The sequence below is a fragment of the Penicillium verrucosum genome, assembly GCF_028828655.1.
Source record: "Penicillium verrucosum strain IBT 35672 chromosome Unknown utg000001l_segment0_segment0, whole genome shotgun sequence".
Classification (NCBI taxonomy): domain Eukaryota; kingdom Fungi; phylum Ascomycota; class Eurotiomycetes; order Eurotiales; family Aspergillaceae; genus Penicillium; species Penicillium verrucosum.
Genome location: NW_026643210.1, coordinates 2,775,244 through 2,794,588, shown reverse-complemented (window position 1 = coordinate 2,794,588; position 19,345 = coordinate 2,775,244). Strand labels below are relative to the sequence as shown.

Genomic DNA, 19,345 nt, shown 5'->3' with positions numbered 1-19,345 from the left:
TAACCAACCGCGAGTCTATCTACGATTGAACCATTGTGACTAGTTACAGAGATAGGATAACATTAGAATACGATACATTCTCGGTTTACATCCCGAAGGCACACCGAACCTCTTTCTAGGGATGAAAGTATCCGATCCATATGGATGAGACAGCTACGGTCATGGTTAGGACTAATTAGGAACAAAACAGTTATCGGCAAGTCTAAGAATCTTCAGGCGCAAGCTTTGATAATCCCCGCAGCTTTGGGCCATACTTCATAAACAAGAACGGCACAGGCAATAGAACCGCAGCCACAGCTCCAACAATGGAAATAGCAGGCCCAATCCCCAAAGCCTTGATCATCGGTTTAGCCGCCAAGGGAAGCCCGGCAGCCAGCAAACTCCGAAGAAGGGTAACAGCCGCCGTGGCGCTAGCAGCATATATCCGATACACATCAATCAAGAAGTTCAAACACTGCTGGAAAATGCAGTTAAATCCAATGCCTATAAAGACAGCTGCCAGACATGGCAGGATCCAGTGGTGAGATGGTTCAGCGGTCCAAGCAAACCAGAAGAGGCCTGTGACAATGAAAACCGCTCCGAATGCCATAGGCGGAAGTCGTGCTTCGGGCACCGCTTTCCCATTTGCCTCTCTGGATATCCGGTTATAGCGATATTGGTTCCAGATATTGAGACCCACCGAGGAGATGACACCAATCAACAATCCAAGGAACGGCAAAGAACCGACAACGTGGTTCCAACCCCGGGCTTGTTGGAATGCAATTGGAAATACCTCAAGGGTTAGGTACATCACACCGTAGACAAAGGAACCATAGAAGGCAATACAAGTGACAATCGGCTCAGTGAATAGCATTCGCAATGGACGGGCGAGCTGCTTCGTAAGAACGGATTTGACATCGAGTTTCAAATGTTCATGTGGATGATAAAATCTCGAGTCATTAGTCTCTTTTCGGAGTCGCTGTGCTTTGCGCTTCAGTAAAACTGGCGGGTAGACCTCTGGCAAACAGAAGAAGGTCAAAGTGAAAATGACAAAGACCCAGATTGCGTGGATGTACGCGGTCCAGCGCCAGCCCATATGGGGATTCAACAAGAGCGCTGCACCGATCACTGGACCTAGCGCCGGGCCGCCATTCACTGCCACTGCATAGAGAGTGATTGCAGTCCCACGCGTCTCTTTACTCCACATATCACCTAGTGCGGCGGTGGCATTGCTAATCGGAGCAGAGCCGAATAAGCCCGCAAAAAAGCGTGTGACAAACACCGAGGCTGCATTTGTGCTTACGCCAGTGCCGATGGAGAATAATGCTAGACAAAAGACGGCGGGAAGTATGCTGATTCTTCGGCCCCAGATTTCTGAAAGAGGAGCCCAGATGATAGGTCCGAAGACAAAGCCAAGCCTGGTATCATTGTTAGCGTCATCTCTAGTGTCTTAATTGAACCCCACTCACATATACAGGGATACATCTAGCACAGCAACCTCGCTGCTCACGCCAGTATATCTCGCGATGGTGTCATCGGCCGATGTAGTGATGCTTGACCCCAGACTACCTGCAAAAGCAAGCATGCCCAGTTGAGATGTTACCCACCATTTGTACCTGGGAGTCCAATTCTGAGGATTCAAAACCTCGTCCTGATCCCACTTGACAAGATATGCAGGATCGAGGGATGCAGGATCCTTCTCGGGCTCGACTTGTACATTGATAAGAGACATAAGACCGCCCTTCGGCCATATGCGTGTCATGATTGGGATTAATCCTTTGGAGTGCGGATTGCTACTCTCATGGGCAAAGATTCATATGTAGTAAGATGTTTCTTTTCTCCCAAATCGATGTTGTGGCAAGCCTCAGACCGCGTCGATATGCGATTGAAAATATTTGTCGACGACAGAAGGGGAAGGAAGGGGTCCAGTTGAAAATTTCAGGTCTGTCAACATTAGAGGGTCTGGTTGGGAGTTCAAATGAAGAAGGTAGACTTAAGATTGGCAATTAGTTCATTGGATTATTATAGACCGGGGCCGTGTGCCTCATTTGCCCTTCATGATCTGTGCCCTTCGGGGTCCTTTTGACCACCCGTCTTCTAAAAGCTAAGGTGTACTACACAAAATATTAAATTTTGATCCTAAGCGAGAGAGATCTTTAGGTTTTAAACCTATATTTTAAAATTCATATAGCCCAAAAATTGGTAGTGCTACGTAGAGATGTAAAGAGATATATATACTGTGGTGGTAGGGTAAAAATGCGGGTAAATACTTGTGGTAGGGTCTGTATTAAATAGCTAATTCAAGCTCATAAACGCGGCAGGGCCGACAAGAGAACCAATAATAGGATTCGACTCTTCCAAGGCTATGGGAACTGGCTGGCTCATATCATAACGAACGAAAAGTTCAACTGGTGCCGTTTCGTCATCCGCGAAACTCCATAGCTGAGAATATTGCAAAAGCAAGCTTTCTCGATGTATTGAAGCTTGAATTATTCTTCCATGTTTGTGTCCCGTGTATGAAAAAACCAATAACTAAAAAAGTGCTTAGGAAATCTCTATGTTGTAGTAGCTGGGAAGTGTAGGCCGATTGGATGTTCGAGCAACCATCACGGTGAGAATAGCGCTTACTTCTTGGAGAGTAAGGCAATTCTCTACATGATTTGCGGGAACATCGGATAAAAGTTCCATAATTGCATGTGGGTTAAAGCTTGGCTGAAAAACTTCTCGGAGACTTAGTATACGCTAATAGTTCCTTCTACTAAGTCCACATAGTTCAGGAGCGCTATGCTTCCATTTCGTCCTAGTATGTTTAGTCCAACTTGCTGGCTATAGATTCCGAGGCCTTGGAGATCACGGGGGGAAAGAAACCAAAATTCACAACTCTTAAGTAGCGTGTAGAGTCGCTTAACTTCATCGCAACGCTTATTCCGGGTTTGTTTATCCATTCTCGGGTGAGAGGGGAAGAGTTAAGAACTTCGAGAACGAAAGAAAAGTCAGTAGAATTGATGAGATCAAAATATTGTTTTAATCTCGCTTAGTTCAATTCCGTTCGCGATCAGTGTATCCGGCACGTCCCAGGGAACTAATACTTTCCATCCGACACATTTATGTTGTTCATTCGATTTACGACGACTAAGGCGAGATTCTAAATGTCCTTTCATAGGGATAGATCGAATAGTTCCTAACCTTTTGATAGGTTTAGGAATGAATATGAAGGGACTTGAAGGGGCTCGTTGTTATGATATATAGTGTCATGAGGTTATTCACATGTTGGTGCCTTAGGCATGGGGTGTGGCCTGGCAGAACCTTACCATTTCGTCGGCGGATCTTTGGGATTGCTTCATGATTATCCCTACTTTGTCTCTTGCTTCATGATTATTCTTACTTTGCTCCCGGCCTTACCGGCTTACCGACTGATCAGAGACCATGTTTATAAATCGAGAGAATAATCAACTTTGGCTTCCCTTTCTTTTTCGGCAGATTTGAGTCTAGTTACCTGTTGACGAAGCACATGAATGAAATGTAGGTATATATTGTGAATAGAGACAAATCTCCAGGGCTGTAAAACGAAGGTATTAGCAGACCCAAGGTGTTATAGAAGCCTTAGGCCCTACGCCTTCAGAATAGAATTCCCGCGGTCATCGTTGACCCCAAACTTTCTATCCATATCATCCCTTATTTCTTCAACGAACTTCCACTTGGCCTTTAGCTCTGACAATCATTATGCCTACTACGCGGAATCGCAAACGGGAGCTTTTGCAAGCCCGTGACCAAGTCATTGCAGCTATTGACAAAGTCTACACCAACGCCGAAGATCACCCCTCCGACCTGATTTACCCCACCCCACCTCCTACAGGTTTGTTGGCGTCGATTGTCAACTCCTGGAGTTAGATGAGGATGGCAAGCACCTCAATCCCCCGAAGCCCATTTTCTTTCGACCTCAGGGCGCTACATGGAATGCCCCTGTTCTTGTTGCCGACTCCGAATGTGAGGAAAAGCTAAAGCGCACCACCGAGGGATGGGATAACGCCCAGTACCACCCATCAGTTAGTGGGCTTCATTCCCAGGTCCGGTATGTCTATGCTGCTCTAGAACGGATGTTCTTCCTGTTCCGCCGGGACTTCCACCGAGGAGACAATGAAGTCCCACCTAACCTTAGGCAAAAGTCCAAATGGATAGCGAGGTAAGAGATTTAGCGCCAATCACGGTCAGTATACAAACATACGCTTTATAGTGGCGGTGATGAACGATTGGTTTTCGCCGAGGAATTCAAAGGAGCTTTGTATGGATCGTTACAATGGTCGGGCTTTACGTTCGTGCCGAAGAAATTGTCTTATCCAAAAGGACCACCCTCGCATACTTTGGTCACGATTTCGATTGAACGGGAGCCAAGCGATGAGCTGTCCCGGGCAGAGGTGATGACAATTGCTAGAGCTATGATCACATGACTAGAGGGCGATGACCAGGATGCAGATGAGCTGACCCCTGTGTCCAAAGTTGAGCTGACCGGTGGCCCCACCCAGTCACGTGATTTGTTTTATCTTATCTATACCGGTCAGCTCAACACCCCTAATCTGTAATTAAAACATTGTAATACTGACTTCTTAACCAATCAAACTCTTCATATACTATCTATTAACCTTACGACCCTATACTAGTATTATATTATTAATTTATTTAAAACCTATTAAACACTTCGTTATAATGTTAGTTAAGGCTTCTAAAGCATAAAAGCGGTATATAGAGGTAGACTTTAATAACCTAGAGCTCCCCCTATCGAATAGAACGTAAGACTAAACTAAGGGAAAAAATCTATTATAAATATATTATATATACTAATAACTACTACTAGGTTAATATATAGGACTTAATATACTATAACGAAGCTTACTACCGAGCTAACGGCTATCGCGTCCGGGTATTTTACTTTAATCTTAAAACTATACGGTATAATTTATTATTAATATATTTCTCTAGACTAAGTTTACCCTCTTCGCGAACCTAAAGACCTATTATAAGAATAAGTACCCTAAGGTCTTTAGTAATTTCGCCTTCTTATCGATTAGTAGGCTAAAAGGGGAGGTAGTATCTAAGTCGATTAGTTAGTTTTAATCTATTATTAATTTATTAATACTAATATCTTATAGGCTAGTTCGAGGAAGTTATAGTAGTATACGACCGCTATATAGCTACGCGCGCCTTAATAGCTACTAAACTACCTATACTAACTAAGATAGTTAAAAGAGTTATATTAGTAAGTTTAAGTTATTAATAATATATTATTATTATTCTAATCTTTTACTTAGACTAATATAATCGTTATAATAGCTATTATTAATACTAACTACCTAAAGGTCTATATACTATACGCTATATATAAATATAACGACTAAGCTAAAGGTATATATAAAGAAATAAGGTATTATAAAGTTATTACTAATATATTATAAGTATATAATAAATTCGACCGCTAAGCTAAGTACGATCTATTCGACTACTTTATCTTAAAGGAAGAATTAGAGGAGTAGGAAGAAGACTCCTAGATATAGATATATATTATTAATCTTTCCTTAATAAAGTAATATAATCTATATATAGTTTATAATACCTTAATAATAAGTTCTTAATATATTCTTTAATTATAATAGACCTTAGGAGGATATAAAAAAATAATATATTAATAATATATTATTAATATATTATATTACTAAACAACTTTATATTACTTTCTTTTATAGCTAGGATCTAGGTTACTTCTAAGATCTAAATTAGACTCGCTTTTAATATTAAAATAAGGCTTACTTTTAACGTCGAAATAAGGCTTACTTTTAACGTCGAAATAAGGCTTACTTTTAACGTCGAAATTAGACTTACTTTTAATATTAAAATAAGGCTTACTTTTAACGTCGAAATAAGGCTTACTTTTAAAGATAGAATTTAATAGATTTTTATAGATTATTAATATATTATCTATTTTAATATCTAAATTAGGCTTACTTTTAATATCTAAATTAGGCCTACTTTTAATATCGAAATAAGGCTTTAATTAATAATTACTACTCTTTATTATTATTAATTACTTATTAACTCTCGAAAATCACTTTTATCTCTACTTCCTACTATCTAAATTATCTTACTATCTTACTATCTTACTATCTTACTATCTTAATATTTATCTACCTCGCCTCTATAATATCGATTAAAAACTCGGAGGTATACTAAAAGTATCTAGATATTAACTGAGACGCTTTCTAGCTACCTAATATTAGTACTAATATAAATTAAATTAATCTATTATAAAAGTATTATATAATACTAATATCTTCTATTCTAGGTTCTTAGTTAATACTTACTTTATTATAATAAGGTATATTATTATATAGTAGGCTATAGTATAATAGTAAGTAAATTAATTATAAATTAATTATCTATAGATATACCTATCTAGGTAAAGTATATAAATTATTATTAATATATTTCTCTAGACTAAGTTTACCTATTTTACTAATCTAAAGACGTACTATAAGAATAAGTACCTAATAATCTTTAGGACCCTTACTTTTACTACTATCGGCTATCTATTAGGTAAGGCTATATAAGAATCTCTTAGTATAGTATTATTAATATATTAAAGCTTAGGTTAATCTTACTAATATTAAATAATTCTAGAATAGTATAAGGATATTATCGTAGGTTATAACGTACGCGTAGCTTAAAAGCCGCGGGTCTTTATAAAGATAATTCGGGGTATTATTATAGTAAGTAATAATATATTTATAATATATTATTCGACTAATATAGCCTTAGATAAATCTTACTATAATAATAGATAATATCTATTAATATTACCTATAGATTTAGTATCTATACGCTTCTTATAAGTATAATAAGACTCGTAAAGATAATATCCTCTATTTAAATACTATTTTAATACTTTACTAATATATTAATAATATATTACTAGATTATAGGAAGCTTTTACGCCGAATAGAGTATAATCTTTTTACGTACTTCGTTAATTCTAAGATATTAGGCTTATTATAGGAGCTAACGATAGGGGAGGAGGAGAATAAGGAAGTAGTATTTAAAATAGATCTAGATAACTTCGAGATTATACCTAATATAGATCTAGAAGACGTTTCTAATTAAATAGTATAGTAGTAGTAAAATCGGAGTTTTAGAGTTTATTTTTAGTTTTTTTAATCGATTATTAATCGATTAATAATCGATTAAACTAAAAAAAGGCGAATAAAATATTATTATATTAGAATAACTAAATAAGGTTAATCGATTATTAATCGATTAATAATCGATTATACTAAGTCTATACCCTAATATTTTAATATAAACTACTAGATAATAAAGATTTCTAATATAGGGGTAATAAAATTTAGAGCTAGATCTTACTATATATATAAATAATTAGAGAAAAAAAGGCGAATAAAATATTATTATATTAGAATAATTAAGTAAGGTTAATTAATTATTAATCGATTAATAATCGATTATACTAAGTCTATACCCTAATATTTTAATATAAACTACTAGATAATAAAGATTTCTAATATAGGGGTAATAAAATTTAAAGCTAGATCTTACTATATATATAAATAATTAGAGAAAAAAAGGCGAATAAAATATTATTATATTAGAATAACTAAGTAAGATTAATCGATTATTAATCGATTAATAATCGATTATACTAAGTCTATACCCTAATATTTTAATATAAACTACTAGATAATAAAGATTTCTAATATAGGGGTAATAAAATTTAGAGCTAGATCTCACTATATATATAAATAATTAGAGAAAAAAAGGCGAATAAAATATTATTATATTAGAATAACTAAGTAAGGTTAATCGATTATTAATCGATTAACAATCGATTATACTAAGTCTATATCCTAACGTTTTAATATAAACTACTAGATAATAAAGATTTCTAATATAGGGGTAATAAAATTTAGAGCTAGATCTTACTATATATATAAATAATTAGAGAAAAAAAGGCGAATAAAATATTATTATATTAGAATAACTAAGTAAGGTTTTATAATATATATATATATATATATATATAATTAGATAAAGATATTTATATTAGAACGAGAAAGTGAAATTAGTTTAATCGATTATTAGATTAAATTATTAATTAATCGATTAATAATCGATTAATTTAATTTCTACCAGCTACCCGTAAGCGACCACTAGGGGTGGATACGCATACGGGTGATATTTTGCTGAGCTTAGCAGAAGCAAAAGGATTTAGCTTTCAAGAAGGCTTAAGATACCTATAGCTAGGTCTATATAGGGATATAGGCGATAAAGAGTAGTAGGGGAATTTAACCTCCTCCCACCCCCCCACCCCTAAGGGGGTGGGGGTAGGGGAGGAATTATAATACTTGACTAAGATATTAGTCCTAGAGAGAGAGTATTAGCTATATAGGCAGCTGCTAAGCTAGCTAGTAGCTAGATTGGGAGCTAGGAGCTAGATTGGGAGCTAGGAGCTAGATTAGTAGTTAGGGGCTAGGTTAGTAGCTAGGAGCTAGGTTAGTAGCTAGGGGCTAGGTTAGTAGCTAGGTTAGCAGCTAGTTTAGTAGCTAGCTTAGTATCTAGTAGGTAGTTTACTATCTAGGCTACTATCTAGCTTAGTAGCTAGGCTACTATCTAGCTTAGCAGCTAGCTTAGCAGCTAGTTTAGTAGGTAGTTTAGTAGCTAGGTTAGTAGCTAGGTTAGTAGCTAGGTTAGCAGCTAGCTTAGTAGCTAGCTTAGTAGGTAGTTTATAGCTAGCTTAGTATCTAGTAGGTAGTTTACTATCTAGGCTACTATCTACCTTAGCAGCTAGCTTAGTAGGTAGTTTAGTAGCTAGCTTAGCAGCTAGTTTAGCAGCTAGCTTAATAGGTAGTTTAGTAGCTAGCTTAGCAGCTAGCTTAGTATCTAGTAGGTAGTTTACTATCTAGGCTACTATCTAGCTTAGCAGCTAGGTTAGTAGCTAGTTTAGTAGCTAGGTTAGTAGCTAGGTTAGTAGCTAGGTTAGTAGCTAGCTTAGCAGCTAGCTTAGCAGCTAGCTTAGCAGCTAGCTTAGTAGCTAGCTTGGTAGCTAGTTTAGCAGGTAGCTTAGTAGGTAGCTTAGTAGGTAGTTTAGTAGCTAGCTTAGCAGCTAGCTTAGTAGCTAGTTTAGCAGCTAGCTTAGTAGCTAGTTTAGCAGCTAGCTTAGTATCTAGTAGGTAGTTTACTATCTAGGTTAGTAGCTAGGTTAGTAGCTAGGTGTTTAGTAGCTAGGTTAGTAGCTAGTTTAGTAGCTAGTTTAGTAGCTAGGTTAGTATCTAGGCTACTATCTAGCTTAGCAGCTAGGTTAGTAGCTAGGTTAGCAGCTAGGTTAGTAGCTAGGTTAGTAGCTAGGTATTTAGTAGCTAGTTTAGTAGCTAGCTTAGCAGCTAGCTTAGTATCTAGTAGGTAGTTTACTATCTAGGCTACTATCTAGCTTAGTAGCTAGCTAGGCTACTATCTAGATTAGTAGCTAGTTTAGCAGCTAGCTTAGTAGCTAGATTACCCGCTTAATTAATAGCTAGTTAGTAGGTGGATTAGTAGTTTAGTTAGCTTACTATCTAGACTATTATATAGCTAAGGTAGTCTATAATCTAATCTAATCTAGATTCTAGATCGAGTATCTAATCTAAATAATTTACTAATCGATCTAATCTAATTTAGTATTTAATCTAATCTAGATTTTACTATCGAGTATCTAATCTAATCGATCTACTAATCGGTTATCTAATTAGAGTAATTTACTTTTATTTTAGTCGGAGCCGGGTTCGAACTCGCGACCTTTAAGATATATATCGTATTTAACCACTACGCTATATACCTAGTTTTTTCTATATTTGTCCTATACTTACCTATAACCGTACTCTTTAGTTAGTAGAACCCCTATACTATTACCGGATTATATAGCGGTATAAGCGCTTACTAATACTTATAGTAGCTAGGGTTTAAACCCTCTTTTAATCAGGAGGTAATACCTAAGTATCTTATCTAGGCCTACTTTTATACCGTTCTATATAGATATATATATATATAATAATTCGGTTAGTAAAGTTAAATTAAATTAAATACGTAACCTTAGAATTATATCGTGATTACGTAATCGCTACTTAATCCGGCGTAGATTAGATATATCCCGGGATCACGTGATATAGCTAGTTAGTGCCTTAGGCTACTAATTATATAGTGCTTACGTAATTACCGCCTAATCCGGCGTAGATTAGATATATCCCGGGATCACGTAATATAGCTAGTTAGTGCCTTAGGCTACTAATTATATCGTAATCACGTGATCGCTGCCTAATCCGGTATAGATTAGATATATCCCGGGATTACGTAATATAGCTAGTTAGTGCCTTAGGCCACTGATTATAGCGTGATCACGTGATCGCCGCCTAATCCGGCGTAGATTAGATATATCCCGGGATCACGTGATATAGCTAGTTAGTGCCTTAGGCTACTAATTATATCGTAATCACGTGATCGCTGCCTAATCCGGTATAGATTAGATATATCCCGGGATCACGTGATATAGCTAGTTAGTGCCTTAGGCCACTGATTATAGCGTAATCACGTGATCGCCGCCTAATCCGGCGTAGATCGGTATATATCACGTGATTATAGGGTGCTTATATAATCGCCGCCGAATCCGGCGTAGATCGGTATATATCACGTGATTATAGGGTGCTCACGTGATCGCCGCCGAATCCGGCGTAGATCGGTATATATCACGTGATTATAGGGTACTCACGTGATTTATCAGGCACTAAGGTATCTATATCTCAAAGTCGAATCACGTGACTAACCCTACCCTGTTCACATGACTGGTAAATTCTCCAGCCAATCAGAGGCCAGGATCTCAGAATTCGCAAGGCGGGTTTTTTGGCATAGTATTCTTGACTATATTGCCTGTATTATTTGCTTCGCTTACGCTCAGCAAAATTAAGTAGCTAATAATCCTCCTTCGGCTTAGTATATTAACCGACTTTATAATCTTCTATATAGCTCTTTTATCTCTATATTCTTTCCCTCTCCCTTAATTATATTATACCCCTATATAGCGAACTATATCTTCTATTAAAGCTTATATAAGTAATATTAATTAATAACGATGTTAGGGGTAGTTACTTATTACTAATATATTATTAATATATTATAGCGGAATTACTAGCGATATCTTAAGCTAGGAAAGTAAGCTCTCCTACTTCTCTCTTTACTTAAGTAGGTATATTTATAAGGTTCTCTTTCTCCTTCCTATTAAGGCCTAGTATTCGTAATACTAAAGGGCTAGCGAGGCGCTAGGTTGACGCTAAGGTCTTAGTAAGACGTACTATTATATTAATATAAGACTAGCGAAGCTAATATAAAGATTAAAAGGTAGATGGGTTATTCTACTTTAAAGTTAGAGAAAGCTTCTATCGGGTCCTAGGATATCGAAATATAGTCGGTAGAAAAGAGATAATCTATTATAAACTTATTACTAATATATTATAGACCCGCTTTAACCTTATTACTACCCTTCGATATTATATTAGGCGTCGGTATAATTATATTCCGATAGCCCTAGCTCCTACCGGTCGGCGAATAAAGTAGGTAGAATAGGACGTATAAGATAGGTACTCTATTAAGGATAATATATTAATAATATCTTATTAATATATTATTAGCTTTCTATAATAATATTATATATTATTTTAATTACTTAGTCGAATAGCTAGTCGAGTAGCTAATCGAGTAGCTAGTCGAGTAGCTAATCGAGTAGCTAGTCGAGTAGCCGGTCGAGTAGCTAGTCGAGTAGCCGGTTAAGTAGCCTAATATATTAAAGCTACTAATATATAAGGACGGCTAGGGGGTATATAATATACTAAAATATAATTAATAATTTATTACTAACCTATTCTCTATCTATATAGGTCCTTATATAAGCGATACGTAATATAGTACGAAGCCTTTAATAGTTAGTACTATATAAGGCCTATAAAGACTATAGACTTAGTAAGTCTTTCTAAGTATATACCTAATACTTTAATATAACTTACTAATAATTTACTAGAGTATTATATAGAGGGATCTAGGGGTAGATATAAGTATTTTTCGCGTTTTAGAAGTTAGTAGACTTAGTTTAATCGATTATTAATCGATTAATAATCGATTAACCTTACTTAGTTATTCTAATATAATAATATTTTATTCGCCTTTTTTTCTCTAATTATTTATATATATAGTAAGATCTAGCTCTAAATTTTATTACCCCTATATTTGTGACGAACCAAGTCTACAAGCTTAGTAATCGATCGATGATGACAAAGCAAGAGAGTATTCAAATTCAAGATACTAAAGGTGGGGGGAGAAAAGGAAGGAAAGAGAAGCAAGATCTGGAGGGCCTAGATATATGCCAGATCTATGTAAACAATGCAAACCCCGTCCTTCTCGCTAAAGCAAACAATAAAGAAGACAAAGAAAAGGCTATTACCCGATTAGGCTTAGTAGCTATCAAGCTATTACCTAATTAGGCATAGTAGCATAGTAGCAAACAAAGGAGTGGCATATGATCATAGATCAGATGAGAACGATGTACGATGACGTAAGACGTTAGTCGTGACATAACCCCGGTATAAAAATCGATCTAGTCCCTAGATCACGATTACGATTTATAAAGACTGTCTAAGATTGCGTTAATATCCTTAGACTTAGTATTAGGGTCGAGAACCGTAAGATCCATCCGATCGTTGTTGGTTAGCTTTGATATTGTAGAGATAGTATAACCGGTAAGCTATTGAACAATGCTAACAAATTCCGTATACGTACGCGGAAGATTCAATTATTAAGAAAGACGAGTCCGAAGTAAGCTGTGAAGACCTTTACGGAAAGTGGAGATCTTTATAACGTCGGGCCAATCTTGTCCTTTCGCTTTGTAGAGAACCCGTTCGAACTTAGCGATATAAACGGCGAGGGATTCGTCGGGAGACTATTTAATCGAAAGAAGACGGTCCTCTACTTCTTAAATCTTATTCGGGTTATTATAGACGCGGCGGAGAGAGTCGAGGATTGTGTTATAATCGTGGTTACCGGAATCTCGTACGGAGGAAAGCTAAGGGAGAACTATAGCTTGAACTTAACTCGAGAGGTTAAGGTAAACGTAGTAAAACTAAGCTACCGAATCTCTTATAGCGGGTCCGTTAATAGCGAGCTTAGTACGGATAGAAGTATCCTATATATCGTACTTAATAGCGAGACCGGAAAACTTCTCCGGATCGGGGAGGGAGGACTTAGGACGTTTTAACGAAGGGGGTTTAGCGGCGGAAGCGGCGGCGGCGGCTTAAAGGTCGGAGATCAACTAAGCCTGATTTTGAATTTGAGTCTAAAGGTTATCGATTGTAGAGGCAAATTTAGCTCGAAGTTGATCGAAGGTTTATTGATCTATTTTAACGGAAGGATCGAGAAAGGAGGCGAGGTAAAGAAAGAAGAAAAAAATCCGGGGAGGAAATCCGGGGGTAGAGTCTTTTTTAAAGAAGGGAATAGATAGTCTCTCGTACTTAGCTTACTGTCTAACCCGGAGTAGCCTAATCTCTAGATCACGTACTTAGGTACGTCCCGTTACCGAGCTGTCTATAAAAGAAAAGAATACTTCGAGCTAAGAGTATACTTATAATAAGACCTCTATATAGCTATACGAAAGCGCTATGCCTAATTCTTATCTATAGGCCTTTTATAGCGAGGACCTTTAGTATAATGTGACGAACCAAGTCTATAAGCTTAGTAATCGATCGATAATAATAAAGTAAGAGAGTATTTAAATTCAAGATACTAAAGGTAGGGGGAGAAAAGGAAGGAAAGAGAAGTAAGATCTAGAGGGCCTAGATATATGCTAGATCTATATAAATAATGTAAACCCCGTCCTTCTCGCTAAAGCAAATAATAAAGAAGATAAAGAAAAGGCTATTACCCGATTAGGCTTAGTAGCTATTAAGCTATTACCTAATTAGGTATAGTAGTATAGTAGCAAACAAAGGAGTGGCATATGATCATAGATCAGATAAGAACGATATACGATAACGTAAGACGTTAGTCGTGATATAACCCCGGTATAAAAATCGATCTAGTCCCTAGATTACGATTACGATTTATAAAGACTATCTAAGATTACGTTGATATCCTTAGACTTAGTATTAGGGTCGAGAACCGTAAGATCTATCCGATCGTTGTTGGTTGGCTTTAATATTATAGAGATAGTATAACCGGTAAGCTGTTGAATAATGCTAATAAATTCCGTATACGTACGCGGAAGATTCAATTGTTAAGAAAGACGAGTCCGAAGTGAGCTATAAAGACCTTTACGGAAAGTAGAGATCTTTATGACGTCGGGCTAATCTTATCCTTTCGCTTTATAGAGAACCCGTTCGAACTTAGCGATATAAACGGCGAGGGATTCGTCGGGAGACTATTTAATCGAAAGAAGATAGTCCTCTGCTTCTTAAATCTTATTCGGGTTATTATAGACGCGGCGGAGAGAGTCGAGGATTATATTATAATCGTAGTTACCGGAATCTCGTGCGGAGGAAAGCTAAGGGAGAACTATAGCTTAAACTTGACTCGAGAGGTTAAGGTAAACGTAGTAAAACTAAGCTACCGAATCTCCTATAGCGGGTCCGTCGATAGCGAGCTTAGTACGGATAAAAGTATCCTATATATCGTACTTAATAGCGAGACCGGAAAACTTCTCCGGATTAGGGAGGGAGGACTTAGGACGTTTTGACGAAGGGGGTTTAGCGGCGGAAGCGGCGGCGGCGGCTTAAAGGTCGGAGATTAACTAAGTCTAATTTTGAATTTAAGTCTAAAGGTTATCGATTGTAGAGGCAAATTTAGCTCGAAGTTAATCGAAGGTTTATTGATCTATTTTAACGGAAGGATCGAGAAAGGAGGCGAGGTAAAGAAAGAAGAAAAAAAATCCGGGGAGGAAATCCGGGGGTAGAGTCTTTTTTAAAGAAGGGAATAGATAGTCTCTCGTACTCAGCTTACTGTCTAACCCGGAGTAGCCTAATCTCTAGATTACGTACTTAGGTACGTCCCGTTACCGAGCTGTCTATAAGAGAAAAGAATGCTTCGAGCTAAGAGTATACTCACAATAAGACCTCTGTATAGCTGTGCGAAAGCGCTGTGCCTAATTCTTATCTATAGGCCTTTTGTAGCGAGGACCTTTAGTATAATGTGACGAACTAAGTCTATAAGCTTAGTAATCGATCGATGATGATAAAGCAAGAGAGTATTCAAATTCAAGATACTAAAGGTGGGGGAGAAAAGGAAGGAAAGAGAAGCAAGATCTGGAGGGCCTAGATATATGCTAGATCTATGCAAACAATGCAAACCCCGTCCTTCTCGCTAAAGCAAACAATAAAGAAGACAAAGAAAAGGCTATTACCCGATTAGGCTTAGTAGCTATCAAGCTATTACCTAATTAGGCATAGTAGCATAGTAGCAAACAAAGGAGTGGCATATGATCATAGATCAGATGAGAACGATGTACGATGACGTAAGACGTCAGTCGTGACAATATTAGAAATCTTTATTATCTAGTAGTTTATATTAAAACGTTAGGATATAGACTTAGTATAATTGATTATTAATCGATTAATAATCGATTAACCTTACTTAGTTATTCTAATATAATAATATTTTATTCGCCTTTTTTTCTTTAATTATTTATAATTTTATTACCCCTATATTAGAAATCTTTATTATCTAGTAGTTTATATTAAAACGTTAGGGTATAGACTTAGTATAATTAATTATTAATCGATTAATAATCGATTAACCTTACTTAGTTATTCTAATATAATAATATTTTATTCGCCTTTTTTTCTCTAATTATTTATATATATAGTAAGATCTAGCTCTAAATTTTATTACCTCTATATTAGAAATCTTTATTATCTAGTAGTTTATATTAAAATATTAGGGTATAGACTTAGTATAATCGATTATTAATCGATTAATAATCGATTAATCTTACTTAGTTATTCTCTATCCGCTCGTCTTCTTACCTCTTATATTCTTAATCTTACCTCCTCTACCTCTAGTTCTACTAGCTAAGCCTAAGCTATACGTTCCTTTATCTATACCTCTCGCTCCTACCTATCGAACTCTATATCTTCTATACTACGCTATATATAGTAGTAATTGACTATAGCGCGCTAGAGGTTCGAGGGTCTAGAATATAATTAGTTTATAATCTATTAAATAATATATAATATAGATCTTACTAGAGATAACTATAGTACTAAGGATAACTCGGGTACTAGAGATAACTAGGGTTAGGAACTTTTTATTAGGGAGGATCGAGGTTAGGAGGATTACGCGTAGTAAGGTACTATCCGCCTTCTATATATAATAGTATTAATATTTTAATAATATATTAATTATTAATTATCCCTTACTTACTACGACTATAATTATATCTAACGTACTCCGCTTAATAAATTTGCTTATAGTAGTACTCGTTTATACTCTATAAGTTTAAGGTTTAGATTTTATAACGCCTCGGCTAGTAGGCTAGGAAGTTAAGGAATAATCGTACGCTCTATCCTCGCCCGGCCTAAAGTAATATATTAGTATATATTAATAATTTATTAATAATAAGTTATTATATAGAAGCCTTTACTATTATATATATAATATATCTTCGCTCGAGCTAATAGGTTATCTAAGCGATAGGAATAGTATTACTATCGATTTATATAGGCGAGAAACTAAGTAATATCGGTTTAATTTATAATCTTAGACCTATATAATTTAATATAATATATTAATATTAAATTAGTAATATATTACTAATATATTTATAGCCGGTAGTAGAGCCTCTCTAATATCCTAATAGTATAATTTTATATATATTTACTTAGTAGAGTTTATTAAATTCGCTATATCTTTATAAAATTTAAGTAGAATCTTAGAGAAGCTTCGGTATAATCTAGTAGTAATATAAGATATCTTTTTATATTATATCTATCTAATAAAATAAGGATTTACCGCTATAGATAAACTATTAATAATAGATTTATAAAATATTAATATAGATTATTTTATCTTTAATTACTATAAGGTCGCTATAGTACTTATCTTAAGAACGATATTATAAAAGGCTCTTTATAAACGTAACTTCTTTAGGATAATTTTTATAATCTAAATCGACTAGTAAGTCGCCGATAAGATAAAAGAAATATATACGATACTATACTAAAATATATTCTATTTATAGCCTCTAATCGCGGTACTCTAGGTCGATAGATTAGAGATAGATCCTAAGGCCTAATATATTATTAATAGATTATTAATAAATTATAATATAGTACTTACCTATAAATTACTTAGTATCTATATTAATAACTATTATTCTTAGGCCTACGCTATAGAGATAGTAAAACTAATATAGCCTTCCGGTAATTTTACTAATAAATATAAATACTCGATAGAATATATAAGCGTATCCTTCTATATAGTCCTAGTCTATAAAGACCCGGAGTAATATTATAATTAGATTAGATATTAGTAGTAATATATTAATAATATATTAATAATATATTATTCTTACTTACTCTTATTATACTCTTTAATTATAGTAGAAAATACTACTTTATTAACTATACTAGCTACCCGCTTATATAATATATTAGTCTTAAATAAGGTTAATATAGTAAGATACTTAATCTATTTATTATATATATAGATTACTATAATCCCTTCTAGATTACTAAATAGATACTAAATATATTTTTATAAATAGCGATAGTTAATATATTAATAATATATTATAAAGATATTAATTAGTCTTTATCCGAAACTTTAGCTCTCTTTTATATTTAAACTCGACCCCTAGATAGTCCTAGGCTTTAGGATATAAGATATAGCGTTATTTTAAAAGTAATATAGAGATAATATTAGAATTTATAAAACTTATATATACTTTTATAAGTATCTTTACGCTATATTCCTTAATAAAGTCTTAAACTAGAGGGTTTTATTTAAATAGAGCTATAATAATATATTAATAATATATTAATAATATATTACCTAAGACGTACTCTTATAGAGTTCGCCTCTTTATACTCGCGCTATAATACTAATTAGCTTATCGATAAATCTTATAGGTAGCTTTATTAATAAAGACGGAGGGTAGGAGTATCTCCTAATACTTTAAAAGATTATATATAAGATAGTAATAGGATTAGTTAGTATAAAAATATAAAATCGTACTAGGTATTAATTATACTTCTCGAGATTACCGCTAAAGCCTTAAAGATATTAGATACCTATATAAATATATTAGTAATAATTTAATAATATATTAAAAAACTATTATATAGTTACTATAAGATACCTTTTTACTTATTTATTACTCGATTATAGTATACTATATTAGTATACTACTAGATAGGATATCCTTATCGATTAAATATATAAGATAATTAAGATCGATCTTATTAAGTATAGGGCTAAGATTATACTTCTAATAGTCTTCGCGGTTTTTATATATTTAGTTTATATAATATAGATAGAAAATAGAATAGCGGTTATATATCTTAATATATTATTAATATATTAATAATAGATTATAGGCTATAAAGGGTACTTATTATTTAATACTCCCTTTATACTACTCTATATAATTCTTCCTATTTTAAATAGGCCTTTCCCTTCTTAAATAGTTTAAAAGCGGTACGGAAGTAGCTAGATAGACTATTTAGTTAATACTTTATAAATAAATAGATAATAAATTACTTATATAATTATTTCCTTCTCGCGTTATATTATTATAGATAGGTCTTTTATTACTTATTATCTAGTAATTATCTATTACTTAAGCGCCTTATCCCTAATAAAATAGTTCTTATACCGATATATCTTATTAATATACTTATAAGCCTTAATACCTAAATATATATAGTAGTACTTTATAGTCTAGTAACCTAGATAGGTATTAAATACTACTATAGACGCCTTAAAGAGCCTATAACTATATTAAATCTATAGAAGAGTTAATATATTATTTATAGATTATTAATATATTATACTAACCGAGAATATTATAGGTTAGATTCTTTCTTATAGTATACTACCGAGATCTACTATATATATATAGCCCCTACTATATAAGAAAGGATAGTTAGGGACTATAGGGGTATATTTAATATTTAACGCCGATACTATATCCTCTCCCTTAAGCGTAAAGGGTATTAAGGCTCTAAACTCCTATATAAGAAAGAAAATAATATATTAATAATAGGTTCTTAATATATTTAAGGTTTATAATATATACTTACTT

The 19,345-nt window shown here is 34.5% G+C and overlaps 3 protein-coding genes across 3 annotated transcripts; 1 reads left to right on the top strand and 2 right to left on the bottom strand.

The window, feature by feature from the left end:
* Window positions 1–202: 202 nt before the first annotated feature.
* N7516_001025 (MFS transporter) lies at window positions 203–1,741 on the bottom strand (the record flags this gene model as incomplete). Its single annotated transcript, XM_057213747.1, has 2 exons — window positions 203–1,397; window positions 1,449–1,741. The coding sequence occupies 2 exons, from the start codon at window positions 1,739–1,741 to the stop codon at window positions 203–205; spliced, it is 1,488 nt and encodes a 495-aa protein (XP_057075630.1).
* Window positions 1,742–2,274: 533 nt separating this feature from the next.
* Window positions 2,275–2,924, bottom strand: N7516_001024 (uncharacterized protein; the record flags this gene model as incomplete). Its single annotated transcript, XM_057213746.1, has 3 exons — window positions 2,275–2,511; window positions 2,608–2,691; window positions 2,721–2,924. The coding sequence occupies 3 exons, from the start codon at window positions 2,922–2,924 to the stop codon at window positions 2,275–2,277; spliced, it is 525 nt and encodes a 174-aa protein (XP_057075629.1).
* Window positions 2,925–3,702: 778 nt separating this feature from the next.
* On the top strand, window positions 3,703–4,427 carry N7516_001023 (uncharacterized protein; the record flags this gene model as incomplete). The annotated part of the gene is made up of 3 exons (XM_057213745.1): window positions 3,703–3,835; window positions 3,871–4,162; window positions 4,214–4,427. 3 exons carry the CDS (start codon window positions 3,703–3,705, stop codon window positions 4,425–4,427), a joined length of 639 nt encoding a protein of 212 aa, XP_057075628.1.
* Window positions 4,428–19,345: the final 14,918 nt, after the last annotated feature.